A 21913-nucleotide genomic window follows, 5' to 3' on the forward strand; every position below is an offset into this window, starting at 1 on the left:
CGCCTTCGCCAGCACCCATGGTTTCTGCACGAGGTCAGCAACTCCTAGTATACAGGTAGCACGGAGTGCAATACGAGTCGAATACGTGAGCTTGAGCCGTTGGTGTCGTTGCTGGACGGGCAGCCACGTCAAAATTACCTTGGCGTTTAAACGTTAACATGTTGCGTTTTACCCGTGAACCGAAAAACTGGGTCGGCGCCGTTACGGTTATAAGATCGGGAGAAGCCGGCCCCACAATCCCGACCATCACGCTCTCGTCCCGGTCTCTCTTCAGCGCCTGGAGAACCTTCGCGCCCGACCCGCTCCTCCGCCCCGCCATGACCGCCGCCACTGCCCCGGCGCCCATCGACCGCCCCGAGCTCCGGACCTTTGCCGCCATTGTGTGCAAGGAGTGCTTGTACCTCGAGTTTCCCGGCTGCGACGTCCATGGCCTTCTGTATACTGAGCCCGTGCACGAGGGCGGCGAGCTCCACGCCAAGTGCCCAAAATGCTCGGCGGCGACGCACAACCAGCGCCCGTTCCGCGAAGGCTGCCGCCGCTGCAAAGGCAAGACCAGCATCACCATGTGGAACTCGAGCGGCAACGAGATCGCCCAAGCCTTCCGGTACGTCGCTATCTGCAGGGAACGGCCATCGAGCGTACGCGGCTGCTAGCTTTTTTCCATCGCGCGTCGAGGAGATTGACCATGCCGTGCTGCAGTGCGAAGCGCGCGGCTGCGCGAGCGTCGTGTTTCCGAGCTCGCGCGAGGTGCTCACGACGCGCACGCCTGCCGCACCCATCGTTACATCAACACAGCGAGTACTCAAGGTCTCCAACTTTCAGCTGAGCATGCCGCATATCGCGGGCTGCCCGCGCCAAGGCATGCCACTGCATACGGTCGATCCTCTATCTCGGCCATGCAATCTCATGTCGACTAGATGGCCGTGCGTTTGCCCAAGAGCGAGCTCAAGTTTGTACTCGAGCGCATCGACATGTGCCCGCTCCCAACGATCCTTTGCGCTGGCCCTACGTATCGGAAGCGGATCCTGGCTCCGCCCCAAGACACCAACCAGCTGCACCAGGTCGACACGTTTGAACATCGCTCGTGGCAGCTGACGCATTGGCGTAGATCTACTTGTGTGTATTGACGACGATTCTCAAGACCTTCGACAACAACTCGCCCGCTGCGCTCGAGCCGCTCAAGCAGGTACACGGGCCTGTCTTGTGCCATTTGGTTTCTTATTCCGATCGTAGATTGGACTTGTCTTTGCCAAGTCGGACGTCATGTCGATCTTTCACGACTGGGCGCCGCCATCGGACGTTCCGAGAACAGAGATTCATCCGCAGCGCTCGGTGTGCACGGCCCGTGGCGATGACGCGCACGGCGCCGCGTGGTAGAGATTCTCGGTCTCATACTCCATTTTCACCCGATTTTCTAGCGTGGTCGATCCTGGACTGACGTACTGGAAGGTCGAATGCGCACCCGGGCAGTCGGCGTCCATTGAGCTCGTCTTTGAGCCGCCCATATCGGTCTCGGCCATTGCGCTGCGGTGGCACGCGCAGCGCTACGTGTGCGCTACGTACACGCTGTACGCGTCGACGGACAAGGGGCGGACGTACGAAGCGATTGCGAGCGTGGCCAAGCCGATGCTTGAGCATCGAGTGACGTTGGCGTCGGTAGGATGCTGTCATTGCTGATTGCAGCGATACCATGTCGTGGCAGGCGCTCGAGAATGCGTCGCACGTCAAGCTTGTGGTGGACAATAGCACCGGTATGTCGAGTTCATCTCAATCTCAAACTCAAAATCGCGTAATGTAGACTCTACCGTGTCGTTTGGCCTCGAGAGCTTTGGCGTGTACGATACCAAGGTCGAGGTGCTCTATACACCGCCCAACCAGCTCCTCCAGGACCTCCTGAAGTGGATTGCGACGGCGACAGCATCGACGATCCCGTCCATTCGCGTCTTGGCCCTGCAGCTCCTGCAGCAGGTCGCGCTCATGTCCGGGTCCCTGTGCGGCCTCTTGCATGTGGTCAAGAGCATGCTTGTGGCGGCCGAGACCGAGCTCGATGTAGACGAAACCATTGGCTTTGTGTCGCAGCTGTCGCAGTCGATCCAGAAAACCATGCTGCGCTCCAACGCGTCGGCCGACCACGCGCGACTCGAGAAGCGCATCATTACGCAAATGTCCATGTCCCTCCAAGACGAAGTGACGCGGCGGACGATCCAGATCCTTCAGAACATCCCAGGCCTCGAAGTCTACTCGCCGCAACAAGCCAGCACGCCCGAGCCAGCGACGCCTCTCGTGTCCAGTTCCTCTGTGCGACCACCCGAGGTCGTGGGGCCCAAAGACCACGAGATGGTGCGGGTACCGCCATAGCTCTTATTCGTGCATAGTTTTGTCATGTGGTATAGAGCGATGCGGAGCCATCCTTGCAGCAATACCCGGTCCTCGTCTTGCTCTTGTGCCAGGTACCAACCATCTCTCTGCTCAACAGCAAAGATGATTCTGTGTGGCGGTAGCACTCGTTCTCCAAGTCGATTCGGACGCGCACCGAGGTACATACGCGTCCTAGGTATCCGAACGTATGACATTGTGTAGCTCTCAATGGTGCTCCTCAGCGTCCTCAGCGAGCTCAGTGTGTGGCAAATGCAGCGCATGCAAAAACCCGAAGTGTTTGTTGGTCGACGCGAAGACGAGCTCCGTCGCCTTGAAGACCCATTCTCGATGCAAGTGTGTCCTGAGCTCTTTGACGTGTGCCACGACCTGCTCCAAACCATCTTGGCGCCGTGGCTTGCGCCCGAGGATGCGACGCGACTTGCCCTCCACGCGCAACTCACCGAGGCGAGCGCAACGTTCCAGCGCTCTCTCGCCGCGTCGCCGTCGAACGCGCTCGAGCAGCCGTTCAATCCTATCACAATGGGCCTCGCGGTCCTGCAGGTATGTTCACGTTGCCTTGCAACTATGCTGCTATTGTGGTTAGGTCATAACTGCCAACGTGCGCCGACTCGTGCTCTCGCAGGTCAACCCGGTCGACGTCGGGCTTGGTGTCCTGGACGACGACGGCGTCGACCAGCCGCTCGTGCCCATGATTGCATCACTCGAAAAGCTCATTGGCCTCGGCACCAAGCAGTCGGACCCGCTCTTTGCGCTCTCTCTGCAAGCCGCCGCGGCCGTCGAAGTCGGCATGGAAGCGTTCTACCCGTCGTCCCAGGTACATTCCTCGTCCGTCCTTTCTCTCAAAGACGCAGTAGCAACGGACGGCGCTGCTCACGAACCGCATGGGCTCGGGCGCGACGCTCGAGTTCCAACTGCGCTGGCCTGTTCAGGAGCGCGAGCAAGAAGACCCGCGCTACGAACGCCTCATCTTGTTGCTCCAGGTAGTACTGATCTTGCAATCGTATCGACTAAACACGCGTATGCGATCGACTAGCTCGTGTGCATCAAGCACGGCTACGTCCATGCACTGCGCGGCCAATGGGGCGTCTTTCTGCATTTAGTGCTCCAAGTGCCAGACGCCCAATCGACGAGCGACGTCCTCACACAGCCGATCGCCGAGTGCATCGCGCAGGCCGGGTTTGCCTCGTGGCGCGTCGTCGCCGGCGCCCAAGAGATCTCGATCACGCTCCAGCGCCACCTGCACTGGAATCGCGTCGAGAAGATGTCGCACGACTCGGGCTCGGGCTGGATCCGTGTCTACCCGCGCGACGTGGCAGCCTTCTCGGACGTGCTCGCCGAGGTCGAAGCCTTTGCGTCGACGCCGACGCTCAAGAAGTCGTGATAAGTACGACGATAAGACAACATATGTACGATGTTCGAGGTCGTGGTTAGAAGAGGTGCAAGTAGACCATGAAGCACGCAAGACCGACCGCCGCCACGATGGCCATGAGCGGAATGTCGGCGGCTTCGTCGTTGTCGGTCGCGCTCGCAGCGCTGCCGCCGCCGAGGAACCGCTTGGCGAGCGACGGCTTCTTGGCCGGCGCCGCGCCCTTGCGCGTACCATTCTTGACATACTTGTGAGCATCGTCGACGCGCATCTAGTAAGCAGCCATGAGCAATCGTCATGTAGGCATGCATGGGCATGGAGGGATGTATACGCGGTAGATGTCGTCGTCCGTGTAGCCGAGCTGCTTGAGCTCGACCTTCATGGCCGCGGTGATGAAGAACGGGATCTGGGCCGTGCCATTGCGCTGTGACATGCTGGGCTGGTAGATTCTACATGCACATATCGTCGTCGTCGCCAGCGTCGAAGCGCATGCGTCTACGTCTACCTCACGGAAGCGGCAATCGAGGAGTGAAGTCGGCAAACCACAATCCAGCGTTCCGATTGGCCATTACCACGTTTCGATCGTTGATTGGCCAAAAAGAATAAATTCCGATTATTGCTGGGTTTTCAGCGTCATCTTATTTCTGGTATGAACGCCAGCAAGTATCTGCTCCTTTACGTTGCTATGGACCCCAACCTGTGCACTCGAATGCTTTAATCGGTCGCCCGAGTATACTTATACCATGCATGTAGTACCTCAAGGGTTTAGCCCAACATGCCGATGTGAGTACCTCGGGTCCGCAAGCATCAGCACCGCACCTACCTTGGTCCAGAGATTAGATGCCATTGGCTGAAAATCCAAGAAAGATTCACCATCGCCGTCGTGGATTGGCCAAGCTGAAATCACGCTCTCGGATTGGACAAAAGTCGAGCGACGCCCCGACAACGGTTTATATCACGACGGCAAGCCTCGACCATGCTCGCCAAGCTCGGCGCGCTCTGCCTCCTTAGCGCAGCCTACTTCCGCCCGGAAGCGTGTCTCTATGGCATCTCTCTTGTCGCCTCGGCGGCCTCGATGGACGTCGGCGACGTCGCGGCCTCGCCCCACAGCGCGCTCTTCGTGCGCCTCGTCCTCACGTTGGTGGCGTTCACGACGGCAGTCGCCCGGACGCGGGCCAACTACCTCACGCTGCTGGCGCTGCTCGTGTGTCTCCAGACGTTCTGCCTCCAGCTGCACATGCAGAACGAGACGTACGAGGCGCTGCCGCTGACCAAGCCGGCGCAGCTCATCTTTTTCCAGATTCTCGCGACCATCACGTTTAGCCTCGTGCTCGCGGTCGGGTACTTTGCGCCGCTCCCGCTCTCGCAGCGCCAGCTCTACCGCAAGCGCCTCGTTGAGTTTTACAAGACGCACAACCCGGACAAGCTCGACGAGGTGGACACCATTTTGCGCCGGTACCGCCACCACGAAGAGGTCCTCTTTACGCGGCTCAAGAAGAAGTACATCTTGCACGACCCAATCGACGCAAGCGACGAAGAGAGCGACGACGAGCACGAAACGTCGACGGACGACGAGCCAAAGACGTCGATGGCCCAGTACGACAGCGAAGACGACGCGACCAACGAAGCCGACAAGGACGACGAGCCCATGGCGCCGAGCACGCCACCGCCGTCGACGCCGCAAGCTCGTGCCGATACCGCACCCCGTGTGCGCACAGCCATGCAAGAGGTCCAAGCCGCCCAACAAGCACGCATCGAAGAGCGCATCCAGCGGCTCAAGAAGGCCAAGGCCTAGTTGCGTGCGTGCACAGCAGTCTCTCTCTCGTCACACGTCTTTTCCCCACTGTTTCTTGTCACAGCGGTGGGTGTCATCGATATTTTTGACGTGGGCGCATCACGTGCCCGCTACGGTCCGTCCTAAGAGCTACGGTCGTCCTAAGATCTCGGGTTCACAGGATGAGCTCCACGCAGAACCAAACGACGGATCCTACGAGAGAAGTGATCCAAGGAGCTACCATCAGCAGATGTCTCTCCATGACGCGGAGATGCCGGATCAACAGACGTTAGTGGTGGTGGCATGATGGACCAATAACCTCTCTCCCGATAGAGTAGGCCTAACCCCGGAAACCAATATGGGGGCGTGGACGACCTGGCGCTGGAGTAGTTTAGTCGATTGGCGTCCGTGTAATCGCATTCAATACATCTTGGTCATACCAAGCAACGGAGCTGCTTGCAAAAAGCGAGTCGAGTGCACTCGTCGTATGGACGTCCTTTCCACTCAGTTAGTAGAACGAACTTGCAGGACTAACTGAAGCACGGCCACGGGTCCTTTCCACGGTGCTGATCCATGAATTCGATCCTTCGAGTTCTTAGTCAGCGTCGTCGTGGGCGTGTTCGATGCAAGACCATGCGCATGCAATGGCACATGCAGTCCTTGTCATTATCACTGGCGTGGAAGACGCCGTTAAGCCCAGTGCATGGCCGATATGGCCTTATACCTGCTGTAGCAATAGAAGGAGCTTTCGAAATCTTATTCCGCGTACTCGCCGACTTGCGCGACGCCATGACATGCTAGTGTAAAGGCACATACCGTAGTCCCTTCCCCATTTTCTGACGCATTGGAGGACTTTGCATGTCAAAGTAGAACTCTGCGCGCCTACTTGTTGGGTGATTCCAGACACGTTCACGTAGCAGTTGGCACTACATGGGCGCACGAAGTGTCGAGTGGGCAGTACACTGCATGGGAATTTCCGTTGGCTTTATACTGGGCAGTCGACGCTCTGGCCTGCCGACTACATGAATATTATTCGAGTTCAGTCCATGACGTCGGGTCGAAACATCCGACCGCTGATGTCAACCGCGCTCCTTCAATCCTGGCATGGACGACAGCCATCCATTTACTAGTACTAGTATACTAGTAGGCCCAACGACTTCCACCTGCCCGCGACTGCTCTTTACTTGACACTGCGAGGTTGTAGGACAGTGTGTTATTTCCAATTCTGAGAATGAGCTCAAACAAAGCTTAGTCCGCGATCCACGCAGAGACACAGGTCCAGATCAACATATGAACCGTGGTGGATCTCAGAGCAGGCGAATGACTAGTTGCTGGCCGGCGGCTTGAGAAGCGTCGGCGGCTTGCGCGCCGTGCCATGCGGCAACGTCACGACGTCCTTGATCTTGCCCCACTCGGGCATCGTCACGAGCTCCTCCGACGCCGTCGGGTGGATCGCCACAATGTTGTCAAAATCTGATTTGTACGCGCCCATCTTGACGGCGACGCCAAAGCCCTGGATCATCTCGTCGGCGCCGAGGCCCGCGACGTGGACGCCGACGACAGTCTCTTCGACGCCGATGCACACGAGCTTCATCGCGGTTTGCACCTTGTCCTTCTCAGCGCTCATGGCGTAAAACATGTTGGAGAACGAGCTTGTGTGCGTCGTCACGTTGTGCGCACCGTACTGCGCAACGGCCTGCGGCTCGGTCAAGCCAATCGTACCAATCGGCGGGTGGCTAAAGACGACCGTCGGGATCTGGTGGTAGTTGACACATGCGTTGGGCTCGTTGCCAAAGAGACGGTCCGCAAGGCGGCGACCCGCCGCAATCGCCACCGGCGTCAGCTCCCACCCAGTCGTCGTCACGTCGCCGACCGCATGCACATTCGGGACGGTCGTGTTTTCTTGGGCGTCGACTTGAATAAACTGATCTGGCGAAAGTGCAATGTCGGTCGTCTCCAGACCCAAGTCGTGCGTCCGCGGTGTGCGACCAATCGCAAAGAGGACCGTCTCAAAGCCCGCGAACGACTGCGCCACGCCGGCCACCGTCGCTTGGATCGTCAACGTCCCGTCCTCCGCCTTCTCAATCGACGTGATGCCGCTCTCCCGCACAAAGCGGACGCCGGCACTATCCATTCATCATCATGAGCACGTTGCAATATCGAGAAGGAGATCGTACTGCTCCATCTCGGTGTTGACGAGGTCGCGCACGATCGGGTCAAAGGTGCGCAGAACTTGGTTGCCGCGGCAAAAGACCGTCGTGTCCGACTTGAGCGCGTTAAAAATGCCGGCGAGCTCGACCGCAATGTAGCCGGCGCCGACGACCGCGACCTTGCGGGGCTGCGTCTCGAGCGCAAAGAAGCCGTCGCTCGAGATCGCGTGTTCGATGCCGGGAAGCGGTGGCATGGCCGGGACACCGCCGACGGCAATGAGAATGTGCTTGGCCGCGTAGCGGTCGCCGTTGACTTCGACCGTGTGGTTGTCGACAAACTTGGCGGCGCCCATGACGAGGTCGACCTTGTCTTCGAGCATGCCCTCGCCATACATGTCGTTGAGCCACTTGACGTACGCGTCGCGCTTGGCCTTCATGGCCGCCCAGTCAAAGGCGCCAAATTGAATGTCCTGCACGCCCTTGAAGGCGTACGCGCGCGCCGAGTGAAGCATCTCAGCGTGGAGCGCAGCGTTGAACATAATCTTCTTGGGCACGCAGCCGACGTTGACGCAGGTGCCACCGAGGCCAGCGCCGTCGTTGGCTTGGCCACGCTCGATGACAAGGACCTTGGCGCCGTAGGCCACCGCGCGGTGGGCCGACGAGACCCCGCCAGAGCCAGCGCCGAGAACAATGTAGTCGTACGTTGCCATGCTGCGAAGTCGGTAGGCGATTTGCGACTGCCAGCGACGTCAAAGATTGCCCCACACCAATCCGGAAACGCCTATCCGGATGAGCGCGATCTTGCTGTCGCTGACCGCAAGGTGCGAGGCGCGATGCAATTGATTGGCCGTGATCGACGTCGTTCTTAGCTTTCTAGCTGGTAGCGACGCTAGTTCGCTCGCCGAAGCATCGACCCATTGAAAAGTCCAGCTAAAGCCGAAACCCAAAGGTTAAACCAAAGGTTTTACATCGACGAGCAACCTCAGCGCAAATAACCCAAAAATCTTAAATTTGTCATAACTTTGAACGAAAATTATTGATTAGAGAACTTTCGAAGCTCCTTTTTTGCTGTTTCCTGTAAGGGACCCTGTCACCGCACTGGTCGAGTAAAATCAACAATGAAATGGTCTGGAAACCCCGTCAAGGACGCGCCTCGAACCGACAACCACGCAGCTAAGACATAGGCACTAAGCATATTTGGCAACCCGAGGTCGCGCAAGATTCAAATCGCGTAAGGACGAGGACGTTCGTAGTGGTGATGACGGACGTCGTTGGATGACGCGGTCTGCACCAGTCGGTTCGCGATTTCGGGTGCAGAAAGATCGCGATCGTCGCTGTGATTGGTGGATCGAAAATCCAACCGCGTCCTTTGATTGGCTGCAGGGTGGCACGCCCACGGACGACCGCAACTTCCAAATTTGAATTTGCACCATGGCGACGACCACAACCTACGACTACATTGTCATTGGCGGCGGCTCGGGCGGCAACTCGTCTGCGCGCCGTGCTGCCGCGTACGGCGCCAAGGTCCTCGTCATCGAGCGCGGCCACGCCAACGACGGCGCCGGCATGGGCGGCACCTGCGTCAACGTCGGCTGCGTGCCCAAGAAGGTCATGTTCAACGCGGCCATGCACGCCGAGATGCTCCACTCGGCGCACGCGTACACGTTCAAGAACATCCAGGACGTCGAGTACGGCTCGTTTGACTGGGCGGCGCTCAAGAAGAAGCGTGACGCGTACGTGGCGCGTCTCAACGGCATCTACGAGCGAAACCTCGGCAACAACAAGATCCCGCTGATCTACGGCGCCGCCAAGTTTGTCGACAACCACACAATCGAAGTCAACGGCGACCGCTACACGGCCAAGCACATCCTCATTGCCGTCGGCGGTGTCCCGGCCATGCCACCGCTTCCCGGCATCGAACACGCGATCTCGAGCGACGGCTTCTTTGCGCTCGAGACGCAGCCCCGCAAGGTCGCGGTCGTCGGCGCCGGCTACATTGCGGTCGAGCTCGCCGGCATCTTTAACGCGCTCAAGTCGGACACGACGGTCTTTTGCCGCGGCAACCAAGTTCTGCGCACCTTTGACCCGATCGTGCGCGACCTCGTCAACACCGAGATGGAGCAGTACGATATCCTTATCGATATTGCAACGTGCTCATGATGATGAATGGATAGTGCCGGCGTCCGCTTTGTGCGGGAGAGCGGCATCACGTCGATTGAGAAGGCGGAGGACGGGACGTTGACGATCCAAGCGACGGTGGCCGGCGTGGCGCAGTCGTTCGCGGGCTTTGAGACGGTCCTCTTTGCGATTGGTCGCACACCGCGGACGCACGACTTGGGTCTGGAGACGACCGACATTGCACTTTCGCCAGATCAGTTTATTCAAGTCGACGCCCAAGAAAACACGACCGTCCCGAATGTGCATGCGGTCGGCGACGTGACGACGACCGGGTGGGAGCTGACGCCAGTGGCGATTGCGGCGGGTCGCCGCCTTGCGGACCGTCTATTCGGCAACGAGCCCAACGCATGTGTCAACTACCACCAGATCCCGACGGTCGTCTTTAGCCACCCACCGATTGGTACGATTGGCTTGACCGAGCCGCAGGCCATTGAGCAGTACGGTGCGCACAACGTCAAGGTGTACACGAGCACGTTCTTCAACATGTTTTACGCCATGAGCGAGCAAGACGAGAAGCAAAAGACGGCCATGAAGCTCATGTGCATCGGCGAAGAAGAGACTGTCATCGGCGTCCACGTCGCGGGCCTCGGCGCCGACGAAATGATCCAGGGCTTTGGCGTCGCCGTCAAGATGGGCGCGTACAAATCAGACTTTGACAACATTGTGGCGATCCACCCGACGGCGTCGGAAGAGCTCGTGACGATGCCCGAGTGGGGCAAGATCAAGGACGTCGTGACGCTCACGCACGGCACGGCGCGGAAGCCGCCGACGCTCAAGCCCAAGGAGAGCGCGCTGTAAACCAAGTTGAAATCAAAAAATTGCTTTTTGTACATGCCCAAGCACGTCGATAATGTCGCTGCTCTCAAGGGCTTGACCCATGAACGAATCGCAGTCCTCATGCTTGTCCGTCCGCCGGGTCCGTGTACTTGAGCAGAAACGACGTCGCGGTGGGCACGCGGGCGAGGAGGCCTGCGTGCGCCATCTCGAGAATATGATAGCTCATGCCAAAGGGCGACGACTTGACCTTGCGCTTGAGGACGTCGTGCTCGGTCATCTCTCGGTACGGTGCTCGCTACCCAAAACCACTTTCAACCATCGTTGTGGCAGCTTGATACATACCTGCAGAAGCATGCGGATCGTGCGTCGACCGGCATGCAGCGCCGAAACGAGCGCCCCGAGGCGCGGAAGTGAAAAGTAATACCGATCGACAGCCATCTCGACCGTGGCCACGAGAAACCCGAGGTGGACAAGGTGCCTAACGCTGAATGAGGCCGCCACTTCGACCTTGTGTGTACGCAATGTCCTTGTCCAGCGCCGTGTCTGGTGGCGGCGGTCGCCCTCGCCGCGTAAACTGCGCTCGCATCTCGTCGTAGAGCGTGCTTTTGGCGAGCGTCGAGCGCTACACCGCAGCATGAGGAACTCGTCGATCAAAGTCCAGGGACTGAGAGACCGTTGAGAGACGCGGTAGGATCTTGGCAAACATGCGGGCGCCGCGGCTACCTCTCGACAGGTCGAGAAGAAAGGCAGAGTAGTCGTGCGTCAACACAAGCGCGTGCACGTTGGGTCCTAACCGATGCCTCATGCATCGTCGTCGTAGCTGAAGCACTGCACCTGGTAGGTTGACTTGCAGCAAGAGCAGCGTGCCATCCAGTCGCAGCTCATGCACCTATGCACACGGATACACAGAGGACACGATACCAGCACGTACGCGTTGGTCGACAACCGTTCGGTTGGGCAGAACGCTGTAGCTACGAGGCGCCAAGTGAGATGAAAGCGCGTCGGCAGCAGCTACATGTGGTGGGCGAGAACGAGCGACGGCAGCGGGAAGGTCGCGTACGCCCGGTGATACCGGCCAAGCAGCATATGAATCGCCGCCAACGTGTCGTCCATCACGTCGCTCTACAGCCATCGTGCGCCATGCGTGCGTCTTCTCAACCTACCGCCATCGCATCGAGCGCGTCGTCTTCGGTCGTGTCCATGGCTTCCATGTCCAGCAGCGCGTTGTCGGCTGGCGCTGCCCGTGCCAGTTGCCGCAACCGTCCACGCAGCATCGCGGCAAATTTGTCGATTTCGAAATGCAATCGCGTTGTTCACGCGTGAAAATTGGTTTTACACGTGCGAAAATCAGTTCCACACATGGCCATCACCCGCGCGACCGGTGCAACATTCGTTTCGCGCCATTTTTCTCGTCGTGCCGCTTGGGCACCAAAGGTGGAAAAATTGTCTTGTGTACACAGATGTAGAGGCCGTCCATGTACAAAGGAGGATGTCGTACGAGTCGCGGGCAGCCCATCCTGTTGACAAACGCGACACCGTTCACCTCATTTCCAAGCATTTACCTCTCTACGGAGAGCACTTGATGGCGCTACCGCACCATCTTAGCATCATCATGTGACGCTTACACCTGGAGGGCATGCCGCCGAGTCTGTACGTGCAGCTACAGGATAAGGACGTGTGGTTGCGGCTGTGTGGCCAAGGTGTTGCATGAAGTTGGCTACTAGTACTGGCCGTGTCGCGACATCGCGCGACGAAGATGGTCCGTGGTTGCGAGGGCGTGTCGGGGCAAGCAATGGCGACGGACGTTCCTTGTTCAGACACACTCTGAAAGCTCGGTGCTGAATATTAATTCGTGCAAGCAAGCGCGATGACGTGGCAAGCAAAATGTTGGTCGCGCGACAGCATTCTAGCTGTCTCTTTAGTTGGTCGCCCACGACCCTCGGACAAAAATACTCCTCGTGAACATGAGATATATGGACACTGGGATACAACATTCACCCCTGTATAATTGCATGGACAGGATGGCAGAAGCCGAGAATTTTGTGTCTTCTAGAGCGTTCCGCGTCTGCCTTCTGGCGTTGCAGAGCCGCGTCGCAAGTGCAACTTCAACGTGGGGCTGGCGCCCTTCTTTGAGGGCTGAAATTCGGACCTTGCCCTGTCTCGTGGCGAAACCACCTGGACGCAGAATATTGGCCAATCACAGTGGACGGCACCGAGAAAGGCGGGGCGCAGTGTCATTTCTAAACCGACCGCGCCATGAGCTTTACGTGCTTGGCCTTCTCACTGGCGTCGCTCAACCTCGGCAAGTACTCGCGCGCCTCGCTCCTCGGACTGCCCGACGAGCTTGACGTGAACTCGGCCGTCACGCCCTGCTCCAGCACGATCGAGAACCACGCGCACAGCGGCAGCTTCATGGTGTCGCTCAAAGCGTCGTCCAAGTCCCACCACGACCTCGATACCTCCGACGACGACGATAATGACAACGACGACGGACACATTCACGAGCCTGCACCGCTCTGTAGCTGCGACTCGAACGCCTCGACGATCGTGGCGTCGTGGCGATAGTCGTCTGCGTACTAACGACTGGAAACAGAATATATCTATATCCACATTCGGTTCGGTCGACCACAGAGCGATGCAGGCGCCAGAGTCGGGGAGCGCCGCGTGTCCAAAGACCTTTCCGGCCCCATTAGTGCGTTCCATGCGACCACCGCGCGTTCTTGCACAGGGTTCTTTGCGCTGCAATACGCGATGCGTACAGACAGTGTGAACTGTAGAGTGCATCGAGCAGAGTGGTTCTCATTAGAGGCGTCCTTTCCACCTATCTTGCATGTTTTTGCGCTGCTTAGCTCGTGTTGTATTCTTGCCAGTTGGCTCAGCCCTGTGCAGAGCTTGTAAATCTCTAATCGTGTTCGTCCGCCAGCACGTCTGCCTACTCGCTCGTCGCTCGACGCTTAGAGTACATTGCTCGTCACACAATTCCGCAACCGGGCCCTATACGCTCCTCGCTTCACATCCCGGTGGGCCTCCTGAGCGCAACAAAATTTCCCCTTTTTGGACTTCCCCTTGTATGTTACTATCTCCTTTCTACAACAAATACGTCGGCATAAAGCTCGGGAGGGTCTGCGTTAAAAGAAGGCGCCGAGACGCGCGAGCACAAGCATCATCGAGCCCGAGAAACCGACCACGAACTGCAGAATGCGCTTCTCGAGCCGCTCGTTGGCAATGTGCAGCGTATTGAGCGTCTCTTCGTCCGTCTTTTTCTGAAGTAAAAACTACATGGCGCAAGTCAGAATAGTCCCATCGCAAGCATTTATACCTCCTTCTCCACCTTGAGGAGCTCGAACCGCACCTTGTCAAAGTCGAGCTTCTCGGTCATGCGAATGTCGTTCTTGAGGTTGCTAAAGTCACGTTCGAGCACTTCGCGCATGTGGCGGTGGGCCACATCTACATCAAGTCCATTAGACGACATGTGCCACGACGCCGTACCAAAGTTCATGGTCGAGCGCAGCACACGCTGGGACAAGTCGGTCTTGAGCTCGAGGTGGTCCGCCTTGGGAATGTACTAGGCACACACACGCCTAAGCCAGCGAGACGGAGGCGGCGCGACGCACCAAGGACGCGCGGGACGTGTTCATTTCCTGGATCGCATTGCGCGTCGCGGCCAAGATGACCTCGGCCTCCTTGGGCGTAAAGCCTACCGCGACGCTAAGCTTGATAGACTGATAGATTGATAGATATGCCTTTTCCGCGCAGGTTTTGCGCGAAGCGGTACGTGTCAAAGTGGATGCCCGCCGTGCAAAAGCCGCGGGTCGTCGTCCGCTGCGCCATTCTTCTGGGTTTACCGCGAATGCGTTTAAACGTGTTTGCACTTGCGTTAAAGCTATCGCATCTGGTCGCTATATTCAAGCGCAGGTCGGTGACATAGTGCGCAATGGCTGAGCGTGCACGAAGCGATGCGTATACACCACGTTATCAACGCTACGAGGTCGGCTCCTATAGCGTCCATTACACCAAGGTGACGTGTCAGCTGCATCTTGGGTTCAACATTGGCGCATCAACACGAGCTGCATTCCAGCAAGAAGGGTACTGTTCAAGAGCAGTGCAAGGGTAAAAAGGAATATACCTCGTTGTGCACAAGTACAAGTAGATGCCATGAGGACACGTCCATGCATCGGCTGCCAAGGCGGCTCCATGGGTTTAACCCACATGGATGACCAAGCAGGTTTAAACAATGCACGCCGAACGCCGAACGCCAAACGCTACATCCGGATAAGATAACCGGATAAGATCGAAGCTTCAACCATTTTGGAAAGGCCGTCGCATGGCATGGCGCCACTGAACTCTGCGCTGGTCCTGCTCGGGCTCCGCCTCGTTTACGGAGCTATGCTCTGGGACGACATGAACCAGGTCGACATTCCGTTGCGTCCGGAGCTGCAGAACGTTCGAGGTGCACTCCCACCGCCACGGCCGCTGCTGCCGCGCCACCGCGCCCCGACCATCGAGCTCACGCTTGCCGCGAGCGACGACGCCGAGCGCTGTGGTCGCACCGTTTTCTCTGCGTTCCAAGAAGCTTCGAATCCGGATCGCGTGTTTGTCTACCTCGTCCATGGTCACGCTCCATCGCGGAGCCAGCGATGTCGCCTTGCGTACTGCGCACTTGCTGCGCAGGAAGGATTCGCTGCATCGATGCAACCCGTAAACTGTCCCTACGAAGCCCAGCTCGTTGCAGTGGCCACGCCGGCGTCAAGTCAACATGGGACGCATGGTAGCACGTCTATCTCGCACCATGGTCATCTCACGCCTACCAGATTTCTGTGCGACGGCGCCATCGAGCGCTCAGCTCGCCACGTCATGGGACAACACCGTGCTCCAAGACTGGCTTCGCACCGAGAACGAATTCGCCATCGTAACCTCGATCGCGGCGCCAGCGATCTTTTGGTATCCCGGGAGCTTCCCGCATGCATGTGTCCTCGAACGATCGGCGCCGTTGAAGCCATGGCGCACGTCGGCGCTTCCGTCGCTTGTGCATGACCACACCCGACCGCTACTCGCCCCCTTTTTAGCCCCGACAACTGGTACCCACCTCGTATTTGATTCACTGGATCGTATGCCGAGCGGCGTAGCGTTCGCCTTTGGTAAATGCCACGCGCGTCACGCTGCAACGTCGGGCGACGTTCTTGCGCGCAGCGCCGCCCTCTGGGCTCGCGGGTACGACTTTTACTCGGCGCCGAGCAAGATCTTGGAGTACGACGTCAACGACACGTACAACGACGACAACCAACGACCAATCGCAACGCCCGAGCCCGAGGCAACCAAGCCCGGTGCACGACCGACACATGCCTACTTGGACACCTTCTTGGGCCTCAACACTTCATCTCAGCTCCGCGACGCCAGCGCGTGCCGGCAGCTGTACTGGGTGCCATTCACCGACACGTCCCATGTACGAACGCTATTTGAACGTACGTTAGGAGCCGAAATAGGCACAACGGCTCGTGCAACGCCAGAGCATCGAGCAGACGTTCTATGCGTACCCGCCGTCCAAGGCCAATGAGATGCCATCTGCGTACGTTGCAGAAAGGACGCCCAACGGCCACGCGACGCGGCCACCGCGGACGACCGCACACAGTCCGAACGTGCCGTTGCGTGTCGAGATCATGACGGTTGCGTTCGTCTGCTTCTCCATGACGAGCTTCCTCCTCGCCGTCCTCGTGCGCTACATTCGCCGACCGCATCAACTGTACGGTCGCCTCGCGTCGCCTTCGTGGCGACCACCACGCACGTCATCCTTCCCAGACGACGACACGTCCGACTTGCTCCTTCTCTCCTTTGACCGCGACGACGACGACGACGATCGCCAGGACCTCGAACGCTACTGAAGATTGCAACCTTTGCTTGTTGTAGTCTGCGCCGCACAATGAAATCTCTTGTGAGCATCATAACGCCAATACACGTCCTATCTATCTATCTATCTATCAACTAGTATTCAACTAGCAGCAATTCCTGAGTTCTCGGCTGCAGGTCGTGCGATTGGGCGTCATGTGGTCCATCTTCCGCAACAGATCCAGTGGGCAAATATTGTTTGTTGTAGGGCTGGCGACAGCAAACCGCGACTAGTATGTACACGTATGTATTCCTTCTACGACTATTTCCAAGCAGCCATCACATGACTTGGTCGTGGTCGTCGTCGCCGGTAAATTCACGGGCCTTGTACGTCTTCTCTTCCTTCTTCTTTTGCTCGGCGCTTCGCACAAAGTACGTGCCGTCCATGAGCGCAACGAGTTCGGGCCAGAGCTTGAGGTGCGAGCACATGATCTTGAACGCCGCGGTCAGCGGCACCGAGAGCATCATGCCTAGATATCTCAGATCGTATATCCTAGCACGGGATGCTCGTACCGACGACGCCCCAGAGAAGCCCCCACGCCGAGAGCGAGATGATGACGACGACCGGGTCCATCTCGAGCTTCCGGCCAAACACTTTGGGTTCGATAAAGTTGCCGACAAACATGTGAAAGCACATGGGGAGGACCATCGCGAGGAACTTGTCCATGGGCGACATGAGGCCGTTCGGTCCTTCCGGCGAGATCATGATGATGCACAGCGGCAGGAACGACGCAATCATCGCGCCAACGTTCGGGATCCAGTTGAGAATGAACGTGAGAATGCCCCAGAAAATGGCGAGGCCGACGTTGAGCGAGACATAGACGATCGTCACGAGGAGCGCGACAAAGAGCGAGAGGTAGCACTTGAGCGTCACAAAGCGCTGGATGTCATTGTCGATCTTGGACCACACGCCGCCTACTCGACTCCTCAGACAAGTTGTCTGCGACCGTGCGTACCGGCGTCGGACGCGCGCGTGCGCGTGCAGAGAAAGTACGTGAGGTAGATCATCGTCACAAACAAAGTCGAGAGGAGGTCCATGACTTCGGTGAGCACGAGACGCGCGAGCTTGTCGACGTTGTCGTGCAAGGTCGTCGTAATGTTCATGGGCACCCCGACTTGCTGCGAGAGTACTTCGACGTGCTGGACAAAGGCCGTGTAGCCTTCCTGGTACTTAGTGACTTCGAGCGCGTGGATCGACAGCACAGCAATGTAGCCGAGGAGGAAGAAGAAGAGACAGACGACCGAGACCGCGCAGAGCGACGAGAAGGCGCGCGAGCAGCCGCGCGAGCGTCGCCGGGCATGACGACCTACATAAAGACCATGAGAAGGAGAGTTTGATCGCCAGCGTCGCTGTCGCCTACCGCGCGAGGTGCACACGCAGCAAAAGTACTTGGGCGACACGTCGATCATTTCGACGAGCGGGTCCACGAGGTACATGAGGAAGATCGCGAGGAAGAACGGGATGAGCACGACCTTGAACCAGTTCAATAAATAGCACGTCGATGCAAACCCGGTTGCGAGGAGCGCGCCTTTCACCTCGAATGCGACCCGCTCCATGGGCCGCGTCACATGCGTGAGGAGGTCCGCGAGCGAGACGCCGTGCGCCGGCGGTAGCACGTTGCGCTGCGACGGCGTCTTGGGCAGCGGCGCTGTTGTCGGCGTCTTGGACGCCATTTCGTCCATGCCCAGTGACGAGTAGGCAATGCTGTCCGCTGACGACTTGCTGGGCAAAAGCGACGCCATCGTCAAGCGGTTGCGCAGGAGCTGCTGGTTCTCGGTCGGATGGATGTCGATCTCTACCGCGGTCTCGTCGTGGACGGAAGGCGAAGCGATCCCGCGCTGCCGCAGGTCCGGGCTCTGGCTGCTTATGGTCGCTGCGCGTCGGGCCGCGATGGATTCCGACAATACACGAGACGCCGTAATACGTGGGCAAGATATAATATTATTACTTTTTATTTGTACCTCGTTTTTGTATGACAATTTGTCATTTTTTATTCGAGTGCACCCATCAAATAAACAGCAAACCAAACAGCCCCACGTCATGGGCCACGCGCAGGAGGGCTCTGCCAAGCGTGATGACAATCCGAGATGTGGATGGGCAAAAATCGACAGGACCATCCGAGGATACCAGTCCTCCAAGCTTGATAGACGCATTCATCCATGCATTTGCGGAGGGCATGCAACGCAAATCGCTTCTTGCTCGGGTGTTCCTAGCAGTGGCCTCGCCGCTTTACGCCAAGAGCCGCCTGCATGGCTGCGTCGTTGCCGCATCGGCCGTGTTCGTTGCTGTTGCCGTCGACGGCAACCCGACGTTATCCTGCAACTAAATCCACCCAATTTTATATGGGAAAAAGGCTTTGAGGCCCTTGCTTTTGTCCTACAAGTGGCGTGGAATAATCCTTCCATGGATTGACCTCTCACAATGCATATTTATTCGATCGGAACGCATCGAATGTCAGCATATATCAATTATAAGAGGCCTTTTCGACGGCGGTGTTTGTGGCCAACAACGCTGGAGCGCGGTGATTGGTCAAAAAGCGGTATTTTGGCCGGCTCTGTAAGGCGCAACTTCGCGAAATCGACCGCAGTCATGTCGTCCCTTACTCCTGTCGCGCGGGCCATCTTGAAGAACCCTCCGGGCCGCGTCGCCGGGACGAACCTCACGGCCACCGTCTTCGGCGCCACGGGCTTCCTCGGCCGCTACGTCGTGGCGCAGCTCGGTACGTCCATCGGCGGCGAGCGCATGGCGGCTCAATGTGCTGCTGCGAATTAGGCAAGACGGGCTGCACCGTGGTCACGCCGTACCGCGGCGACGACCTCGAGGCCCGCCACCTCAAGCTCATGGGCGACCTTGGCTCGATCGCGCAGGTGCCGTTTAGCGTCCGCGACAAGGACTCGCTCCGCGAGTGCGTCGAGGGCTCGGACATTGTCATCAACTTGATTGGCAAGCACTACGAGACAAAGCACATCGTGCCGTGGTGGATCAACTACACGTACGACGACGTGCATGTCGACGCGGCGCGTGACATTGCTGAGGTGTGCGCCGAGATGGGCGTGCCCCGTCTGATTCACTTTTCGAGCACGCTCGCCAAGCCCAACTCGGCGTCGATGTGGGCGGCCTCCAAGTACCGCGGCGAAGTCGCCGTGCGCAAGGCGTTCCCGAAGGCCAACATTGTGCGCTCGGCCATCATGTACGGCTCGGAAGACAAGTTTTTGAACTGGTATGCGAACCGCATGTCGACGGGCGGCATCCCGCTCATCGACAACGGCGCCGCGCGCCTCCAGCCCGTGAACGTCACGGACGCGGCCCAGGCCTTGTACGCGCTCTGCGTCGACAAGAGCATTGAGGGCGAGACGTTTGAGCTCTACGGTGACGAAGAGTACTCGGCCAAGGAGATTGTCGACTACATTGTCGACGTGACAAAGGAAGACCCGAACCTCCTCAACCTGCCGCTGCCGCTCGCCGAAGTCGTCGGCAAGGTCGCGCAGCTCTTCCCGGACCCCAAGTTTACGCACGACTTGGCGATCCGCATGGCCATGGACCAGGTCAAGACCGGGTCGCTTCCTGGCTTGCGCGAGCTCGGTGTCGAGCCGACCAAGTTGGAGAAGGAAGCCTTCTCGTTCCTCTTCAAGTTCAACAAGGGCGGCCACTTCCAGGAGGTCTCGGGGTACCATTAAAGCTGTGTTGTCGCGCGACGAGGAGCCCGACTTGTACGATTGCCAATACGACAGTGCATTCTTGTTCACACGTCTTTGTATGCAGTCGAGGTCCGCGGGACGTAGGTCGAGGCATGGCCGAGGGCGTCGCAGTGTTTGGTTGCTGGGCCACCGTCAACGCTCAGAGTGCAGACGCGCAGAGCTTGGGGTAGGATAGATCCCAGTCACACTTGTTGCGAGAGTCAAAGATATCACAAAGGCTAGTATTGATTTATGGATTTATGGATTTATGGATTTATGGATTTACCGCAAACCAAATCCTGATTTGGATGATACGATGACGTGGCAGCAGGGACGCGATGCCATGGGACGGGCAAGTAGGCAACGTAAATTCGGTAACGCTCCGGTCGTTGGACGCTTGCCATGTCCTTGATAACCGAAGAAACAATAGCAAGTAGTTGCGTCAGCACCAGAGAAACTGCAGTCGGCGCTTCGAAAGAAGCGTTTCTTCGGTTGGACGACTTTGGATTCAGGACCCCATCATCATTTGCACATGCGTCGGCGGGCATCGTTCGCTCAAGAGCCAAGAGGAATGCTTAGAGGGCTTAGAGGGCTTAGAGGGCTTAGAGGGCTGCTTGCAATACCGATACGACGAACAGCTCTGGCCATTGTGCTCTTGAGCGAGCCGTTCGAGGCGCTAGCGCGGGATGGGGTGTCAACGTTTCGTGTGAGAATGCCAGCGCGGTTGGAATACTTGTGGGACGAATGAAAGGAACTCGGTGGATTTCACTGCTGACGATCGCCCCCAAGTGGGGTGTTGCCGGTACAAGTGGCACGGGTTGCTCACTCGTGCGACTGCTGCTCTTTGCGTACAATAGTACTAGTAGATTGCCGTTAGCGCAATCATTCATTCAAGTGCCAGGGATAGCAGTGTCTAGTACCGTGCCAACGATGCCAAGGGCATACTTGCCGGCTGCAAGCTACTGCCGTCGAGCTCGACGCACCTGGGAACATAAGAAGGACGTGCTTGCATCATGAGCAGACTGCAGGGCGCTCGCTTAAAATAGTGCCTTACGAGCTCCGTGTGAATATCGCGATTGGCTTGAACCGTCTCGACTGTACCATGCGTTATCACCGGCGTGGTTTGTCAACGGTGGTACTCTTGTAAATGAAAGAGGAAGTAGCAGGCTCTATGGTGAGCAGCCTCGTAGCTTAGTGCTACCTTGCGTCAGCATACACGCAACTGCACAGATACCGGTAGTACGGTGGGGCTCAACCCGCCCAAACGTCTAACAAAGCCAAACCTGGATGGCGACCTTCCAGCGGGACTCGAAAAGCGATGCAGCTTCAAGCCACAAACCATTTTGCTTGGCTTCTCGGCGCACACCACTCTCTCACTGAAGCACCACCCACCAGATTTGCACCCAGTTTCCGCGCGTCGCCGGAGATGTCACTTGCGCGTCGAGCGGCGAAACTCAACATAGCCGTTGTGTGGCGTTGGGCTAATTTGAGATGCGTCATCGCGAGCATGTGCAGTATTGCAATCGCCGAGCAAATGCTGCACCACCAGTCGTCCCAGCGACGTGTCGTGCCCGTTGCATCCGAGGCCAACCTCCGAGGTCTCGCAGAGCAGCAAGCCGATCAAAAATGGAAGCTCGAAGACTGCACTGAGCCGGTGACCCTTCCCGCCGACCAAGCCGATACGATCCATGTCTGGGCGCTCGGTTTTGTCTGCGTCATTGGCGGCCA

The 21913-nt window shown here is 58.0% G+C and overlaps 11 protein-coding genes across 11 annotated transcripts; 6 read left to right on the plus strand and 5 right to left on the minus strand.

Moving 5' to 3' along the window:
* Window positions 1-27: 27 nt before the first annotated feature.
* On the plus strand, window positions 28-3799 carry SDRG_03819 (hypothetical protein). The gene is made up of 14 exons (XM_008609463.1): window positions 28-604; window positions 654-876; window positions 918-1061; window positions 1109-1186; window positions 1234-1373; window positions 1419-1656; window positions 1703-1751; window positions 1799-2346; window positions 2394-2450; window positions 2502-2537; window positions 2581-2919; window positions 2963-3193; window positions 3234-3359; window positions 3413-3799. The coding sequence occupies exons 1-14, from the start codon at window positions 159-161 to the stop codon at window positions 3758-3760; spliced, it is 3003 nt and encodes a 1000-aa protein (XP_008607685.1). The 5' UTR covers window positions 28-158; the 3' UTR covers window positions 3761-3799.
* A 7-nt stretch (window positions 3800-3806) lies between these two features.
* On the minus strand, window positions 3807-4178 carry SDRG_03820 (hypothetical protein; the record flags this gene model as incomplete). The annotated part of the gene is made up of 2 exons (XM_008609464.1): window positions 3807-4016; window positions 4077-4178. The coding sequence occupies 2 exons, from the start codon at window positions 4176-4178 to the stop codon at window positions 3807-3809; spliced, it is 312 nt and encodes a 103-aa protein (XP_008607686.1).
* Window positions 4179-4676: 498 nt separating this feature from the next.
* Window positions 4677-5654, plus strand: SDRG_03821 (hypothetical protein). Its single transcript, XM_008609465.1, has one exon. The coding sequence runs from the start codon at window positions 4722-4724 to the stop codon at window positions 5538-5540; it is 819 nt and encodes a 272-aa protein (XP_008607687.1). The 5' UTR covers window positions 4677-4721; the 3' UTR covers window positions 5541-5654.
* Window positions 5655-6677: 1023 nt separating this feature from the next.
* SDRG_03822 (hypothetical protein) lies at window positions 6678-8428 on the minus strand. The gene is made up of 2 exons (XM_008609466.1): window positions 7697-8428; window positions 6678-7645 (listed from the first exon to the last, which is right to left on the minus strand). The coding sequence occupies exons 1-2, from the start codon at window positions 8377-8379 to the stop codon at window positions 6844-6846; spliced, it is 1485 nt and encodes a 494-aa protein (XP_008607688.1). The 5' UTR covers window positions 8380-8428; the 3' UTR covers window positions 6678-6843.
* A 663-nt stretch (window positions 8429-9091) lies between these two features.
* SDRG_03823 (glutathione reductase (NADPH)) lies at window positions 9092-10738 on the plus strand. The gene is made up of 2 exons (XM_008609467.1): window positions 9092-9792; window positions 9844-10738. The coding sequence occupies exons 1-2, from the start codon at window positions 9101-9103 to the stop codon at window positions 10643-10645; spliced, it is 1494 nt and encodes a 497-aa protein (XP_008607689.1). The 5' UTR covers window positions 9092-9100; the 3' UTR covers window positions 10646-10738.
* Window positions 10739-10742: 4 nt separating this feature from the next.
* On the minus strand, window positions 10743-11898 carry SDRG_03824 (hypothetical protein; the record flags this gene model as incomplete). The annotated part of the gene is made up of 8 exons (XM_008609468.1): window positions 10743-10919; window positions 10967-11102; window positions 11143-11246; window positions 11298-11413; window positions 11459-11513; window positions 11556-11595; window positions 11640-11746; window positions 11788-11898. 8 exons carry the CDS (start codon window positions 11896-11898, stop codon window positions 10743-10745), a joined length of 846 nt encoding a protein of 281 aa, XP_008607690.1.
* Window positions 11899-12863: 965 nt separating this feature from the next.
* Window positions 12864-13235, plus strand: SDRG_03825 (hypothetical protein). Its single transcript, XM_008609469.1, has one exon. The coding sequence runs from the start codon at window positions 12881-12883 to the stop codon at window positions 13187-13189; it is 309 nt and encodes a 102-aa protein (XP_008607691.1). The 5' UTR covers window positions 12864-12880; the 3' UTR covers window positions 13190-13235.
* Window positions 13236-13660: 425 nt separating this feature from the next.
* Window positions 13661-14478, minus strand: SDRG_03826 (hypothetical protein). The gene is made up of 5 exons (XM_008609470.1): window positions 14368-14478; window positions 14239-14321; window positions 14114-14189; window positions 13944-14071; window positions 13661-13899 (listed from the first exon to the last, which is right to left on the minus strand). The coding sequence occupies exons 1-5, from the start codon at window positions 14453-14455 to the stop codon at window positions 13753-13755; spliced, it is 522 nt and encodes a 173-aa protein (XP_008607692.1). The 5' UTR covers window positions 14456-14478; the 3' UTR covers window positions 13661-13752.
* Window positions 14479-14932: 454 nt separating this feature from the next.
* SDRG_03827 (hypothetical protein) lies at window positions 14933-16593 on the plus strand. The gene is made up of 4 exons (XM_008609471.1): window positions 14933-15392; window positions 15436-15702; window positions 15751-16067; window positions 16108-16593. Exons 1-4 carry the CDS (start codon window positions 14954-14956, stop codon window positions 16501-16503), a joined length of 1419 nt encoding a protein of 472 aa, XP_008607693.1. The 5' UTR covers window positions 14933-14953; the 3' UTR covers window positions 16504-16593.
* An 82-nt stretch (window positions 16594-16675) lies between these two features.
* SDRG_03828 (hypothetical protein) lies at window positions 16676-18783 on the minus strand. The gene is made up of 4 exons (XM_008609472.1): window positions 17869-18783; window positions 17464-17814; window positions 17021-17422; window positions 16676-16977 (listed from the first exon to the last, which is right to left on the minus strand). The coding sequence occupies exons 1-4, from the start codon at window positions 18659-18661 to the stop codon at window positions 16787-16789; spliced, it is 1737 nt and encodes a 578-aa protein (XP_008607694.1). The 5' UTR covers window positions 18662-18783; the 3' UTR covers window positions 16676-16786.
* Window positions 18784-18996: 213 nt separating this feature from the next.
* SDRG_03829 (hypothetical protein) lies at window positions 18997-20255 on the plus strand. The gene is made up of 2 exons (XM_008609473.1): window positions 18997-19227; window positions 19281-20255. Exons 1-2 carry the CDS (start codon window positions 19098-19100, stop codon window positions 20183-20185), a joined length of 1035 nt encoding a protein of 344 aa, XP_008607695.1. The 5' UTR covers window positions 18997-19097; the 3' UTR covers window positions 20186-20255.
* Window positions 20256-21913: the final 1658 nt, after the last annotated feature.

This window comes from Saprolegnia diclina, assembly GCF_000281045.1.
Source record: "Saprolegnia diclina VS20 unplaced genomic scaffold supercont1.9, whole genome shotgun sequence".
NCBI lineage: Eukaryota > Oomycota > Saprolegniomycetes > Saprolegniales > Saprolegniaceae > Saprolegnia > Saprolegnia diclina.

Coding starts and splice junctions, on each gene's coding strand:
- SDRG_03819 (XM_008609463.1), top strand. CDS start 159: ATGTTGCGTTTTACCCGTGAACCGAAAAACTGGGTCGGCGCCGTTACG. Junction 1,657..1,702: donor ATCGAGTGACGTTGGCGTCG/GTAGGATGCTGT, acceptor ATGTCGTGGCAG/GCGCTCGAGAATGCGTCGCA. Junction 2,347..2,393: donor AAGACCACGAGATGGTGCGG/GTACCGCCATAG, acceptor CATGTGGTATAG/AGCGATGCGGAGCCATCCTT.
- SDRG_03821 (XM_008609465.1), top strand. CDS start 4,722: ATGCTCGCCAAGCTCGGCGCGCTCTGCCTCCTTAGCGCAGCCTACTTC.
- SDRG_03822 (XM_008609466.1), bottom strand. CDS start 8,379: ATGGCAACGTACGACTACATTGTTCTCGGCGCTGGCTCTGGCGGGGTC. Junction 7,646..7,696: donor GTCAACACCGAGATGGAGCA/GTACGATCTCCT, acceptor ATGAATGGATAG/TGCCGGCGTCCGCTTTGTGC.
- SDRG_03823 (XM_008609467.1), top strand. CDS start 9,101: ATGGCGACGACCACAACCTACGACTACATTGTCATTGGCGGCGGCTCG. Junction 9,793..9,843: donor GTCAACACCGAGATGGAGCA/GTACGATATCCT, acceptor ATGAATGGATAG/TGCCGGCGTCCGCTTTGTGC.
- SDRG_03825 (XM_008609469.1), top strand. CDS start 12,881: ATGAGCTTTACGTGCTTGGCCTTCTCACTGGCGTCGCTCAACCTCGGC.
- SDRG_03826 (XM_008609470.1), bottom strand. CDS start 14,455: ATGGCGCAGCGGACGACGACCCGCGGCTTTTGCACGGCGGGCATCCAC. Junction 14,322..14,367: donor GCAAAACCTGCGCGGAAAAG/GCATATCTATCA, acceptor GCGTCGCGGTAG/GCTTTACGCCCAAGGAGGCC. Junction 14,072..14,113: donor GCGCTCGACCATGAACTTTG/GTACGGCGTCGT, acceptor GACTTGATGTAG/ATGTGGCCCACCGCCACATG.
- SDRG_03827 (XM_008609471.1), top strand. CDS start 14,954: ATGGCGCCACTGAACTCTGCGCTGGTCCTGCTCGGGCTCCGCCTCGTT. Junction 15,703..15,750: donor CTTTTTAGCCCCGACAACTG/GTACCCACCTCG, acceptor CGAGCGGCGTAG/CGTTCGCCTTTGGTAAATGC. Junction 16,068..16,107: donor CATTCACCGACACGTCCCAT/GTACGAACGCTA, acceptor GAGCCGAAATAG/GCACAACGGCTCGTGCAACG.
- SDRG_03828 (XM_008609472.1), bottom strand. CDS start 18,661: ATGCGTCTATCAAGCTTGGAGGACTGGTATCCTCGGATGGTCCTGTCG. Junction 17,815..17,868: donor CTGCGTGTGCACCTCGCGCG/GTAGGCGACAGC, acceptor GTCTTTATGTAG/GTCGTCATGCCCGGCGACGC. Junction 17,423..17,463: donor CACGCGCGCGTCCGACGCCG/GTACGCACGGTC, acceptor GGAGTCGAGTAG/GCGGCGTGTGGTCCAAGATC.
- SDRG_03829 (XM_008609473.1), top strand. CDS start 19,098: ATGTCGTCCCTTACTCCTGTCGCGCGGGCCATCTTGAAGAACCCTCCG. Junction 19,228..19,280: donor CTACGTCGTGGCGCAGCTCG/GTACGTCCATCG, acceptor GCTGCGAATTAG/GCAAGACGGGCTGCACCGTG.